Source organism: Tauraco erythrolophus, chromosome 2 (genome assembly GCF_009769465.1).
Source record: "Tauraco erythrolophus isolate bTauEry1 chromosome 2, bTauEry1.pri, whole genome shotgun sequence".
Lineage (NCBI taxonomy): Eukaryota > Metazoa > Chordata > Aves > Musophagiformes > Musophagidae > Tauraco > Tauraco erythrolophus.
This window is the reverse complement of record NC_141466.1, coordinates 113,134,244-113,137,413: the sequence shown is the minus strand read 5'-3', so window position 1 is coordinate 113,137,413 and position 3,170 is coordinate 113,134,244. Positions and strand designations below refer to the sequence as shown.

The window sequence follows — 3,170 nt, the reverse complement described above, 5'->3', positions numbered from 1 at the left end:
TCACGCCAGCGCCATGCCATCCGTCACGCAGCTGCACTTCTCAACGACCATGTTGGGAAACTCGGCCGCTTCGATCTCTGTGCGGTTGCCCCTCTTGACAAGGTACATCATGGGGAGCGGGGAGCTCTCCGTCACGGCACAGGTGCGCTCCCCGTAGCCGAAGCGCCGCAGAGGGCTGGGGGGCTGCAGGCAGCCCCCCAAGCACCGGTAAGCCTGGTACCCAGCCGGCTCAATGATCCAGTACTGTGTCCAGGCGAGCTCACGGAAGTTGATGTAGTGTTTCTGCCGGCAGCAGGTGGACTTTCGTGTCCCCACCTCCTCCCTGCAATCCCCAGGGCCCCTGTGTGTCAAGGGAGAAACAAGAACTGATGCTGCGGCTGGAAATCGGGAAGGTGGGAGATATAATCCCCTCTGTTGATAGCACAGGCGGGTCCTGAGACGTGAAACCTGGACCACCCTCAAGTTTTGTTTGAATATTCAGGCAACAAAACAAGGCCAGCAAATATGGGAAGAGGAGTGATTCAGCAGCTACATCCTAACTCCTCTATTCACAGCAGTTTACTTCCAAGGGCACGAGCTGCGTGCCCTGGGTTTGCACGCACAGTGCAATAATTCAGGGGCAAAGTCAGACCGGAGATAGCGCAGATTTAGGATTCATACATACCCATAGTCTTCCAACTCCAGAGTGTAAAGCACCAGTTCAGGTTTGCCTAAAGCTTTATCCTTGGGGTCCTGAGAGGTGAAACGCACGGCTTTGGCCATTTCTGAGGCATGGCTGCCTACTCTTTCTCCTTCAATCCAGACCTCCAGGAACATTGGCTCCCGCCTCTTGTTTCGCAGCCAGTAATGCACGGCCTGCGTCACGTCGAAGTTCTTCCAGCCCGACTCGCGTATAGGAACCAGCCTGCGCGACAAGGGCTTGGCATTAGAGAAAAGCCCATCAGATAAAGCCCGGGCTTGCAGTGCTGTTATTGCAGCAGAATAATTTGCTTCCTGCGGGTTGTCACGTGCCTTGATTACACGATAATTTTGGCTGAGCGCTTTGGGCGACCGCCCACAGCAATGAATTCACACCTCAAAAAGAAGCGTGCAGATCTAGCAGGCACTGAAGGACTAAATAAAACCGTTCGTGCATGCTCATGTCAAAGCATTCATTCATGCTTATACAGAAATATGGCTGGGCAGGATTATATGCAGCCTCAGTATTTGTGACAACAGCCTGGTAAACACCACTACTCCCACCTGCTTCTGTCCTAGCTGCATTGGGGGCAGAAGTTTCTACCCACCCAGAAAACTGGTTTGATGTCTAATTTTGCCTTCGAGGGTTGTAAAACTTCCACAGAGCTCAGGGCTATAGAATCAGATTCTTTTTGCATAATTTACTTATTTAAACCAGCTAATGAAATGGCCAATGGAAAGAACGCCAGCAGCCAGTAACCCACATGAGTTAGAGAGTGAGAGAGAAGTGAACCAGGTAGAGGGTTTCAGAAAGGAAGAGCTAGCAGTACATGGCATCATTTAACACAGAAATAGATTCTTGCAATGAATCATCATATATTGCAATCTTAACCTAATATCTGCTCTTAACAAACTCATTCTGCGAGGCCAATTCTACAGACATAACCCCATCAGACTGACTGGTGGCACAAACACATGACACCCAAACTCATCCCAGAGGACCCATATCCTGTAACTAGAGCCCTGCCTTCAGGAGAGGTCCCTTTCTTACCGGGAGTCTATCAGGGAGGTCCTGTTGGTACCATTGTGCTGCCGTTGCACCCAGTAGACGCTGACTCTGGCATTGGAGATGAGCCTGTGAGACGGTTTGGCAGGTAGGTTTGCTCTGTCCAGAGGCTTTTTGAAAAGTTTCAGTTCAGCCATTGTCACTTCGCTGTTTTTAGGTATTCTGCCCTCCATGTCAAAGATCAGGTTCTGGCGTGTGGCAGTGTCAGAGTAGAGGACTTCTCCTGCCATGCCTGTGCACAGTGGGAACAAAAAAAAAGACAGCCTGTCATTGCCATTGTCATTGCCATCCTGGTGAGCAAAGCCCCCACACTTTGTCCACAATTATCATCACAACACACTCCTTCCAGCTCCCAAGGTGAGTCCCTGGGCAGAGACAGCCACTAAACACACCTTTTCTAATGCAAAGAATCAATGCCTTGCAAATGCCCTAGTTCTTCTTCGATGTCTGAGTCTCTGCAACCTGGAGGCAAGGGAAAGAAATCTCCTATATAAATTGCCCCCAAATTGAGCAGACGCAGAAAGGTGCCCATCTCTCTGTGCCCGTGCAGGGCACCAAAGCAGGAAACAGCACTGCTTGCAGCGAAAAAGTGTTTACATTTGCTGCCCAGAGTGTTATGTACATCTTTTGAAAGTGAAATGAGCTCTAAGCATCCTTGTACAGCTGATTTCCTCCTTGATATCTTTCCTAGACAAAAAAACAAAACAAACAAAAAAAACACAACAAAAAAGACAGGGGAGAGTGAAACATCCTCAAAGAGGTGTGATTGCTATTACAGGACTTTCTGGAGTTCTGATCAAAACACTGCAACATCCACACTTTCTAATGACAATTATTTTTTACATTGTTTTTCCACCTGCCCAAAATGTTGCCTGGATACCAAGGCTTCTCTCTTCCACTAAGCTCTGGCAGCAGCCCACCCTTCGCAAGGGCTGTAGGATCCCCTCTCTAAGTGCAAGGAGTTACTAGTGGTGTTAATCTCTAAGATGCTGTTACATGCACCTCTTCTACCCGGCACAGGTTTGGAGGCAGACCCAAACCTCATTCCCCCTGTGAGTTTGCCTCTGCCCATCCCGTGGCCGGCCAGGTAAGAGCAGGCAGCTTCCTCGGGCAGCGGCACAGAGCTTTGTGAGCTCCCGACAGCGACGGCAGAAACGTTACCTGAGTTGCCAGGGATTCCCCTGAGGATGCCGGCCAGGCTTGGCAAAGCTCGGCGCTTCACCCTGTGGCGCTTCAGCATGGAGATGTATTTGTTCTTGACGTGGTCCGGGATAACCAGATCCACCAAATCTCTCTTATGAAGTTTAGGGACCTCGGAGAGCCCCAGCTGCTTCAGCAACACCTCCTTGAATGCTTCCTGGGTAAATGCTTTGACCATGACGACCAGGCAGAGCACGCAGAGCATCCGGGTGAGCCTCGCATCCAT

At 50.3% G+C, this 3,170-nt stretch overlaps 1 protein-coding gene across 1 annotated transcript; it reads right to left on the bottom strand.

Moving 5' to 3' along the window:
• Positions 1-3,170, bottom strand: LOC104374496 (left-right determination factor 2). Its single transcript, XM_009980624.2, has 4 exons — positions 2,906-3,170; positions 1,730-1,976; positions 665-904; positions 1-340 (listed from the first exon to the last, which is right to left on the bottom strand). The coding sequence occupies exons 1-4, from the start codon at positions 3,168-3,170 to the stop codon at positions 1-3; spliced, it is 1,092 nt and encodes a 363-aa protein (XP_009978926.2).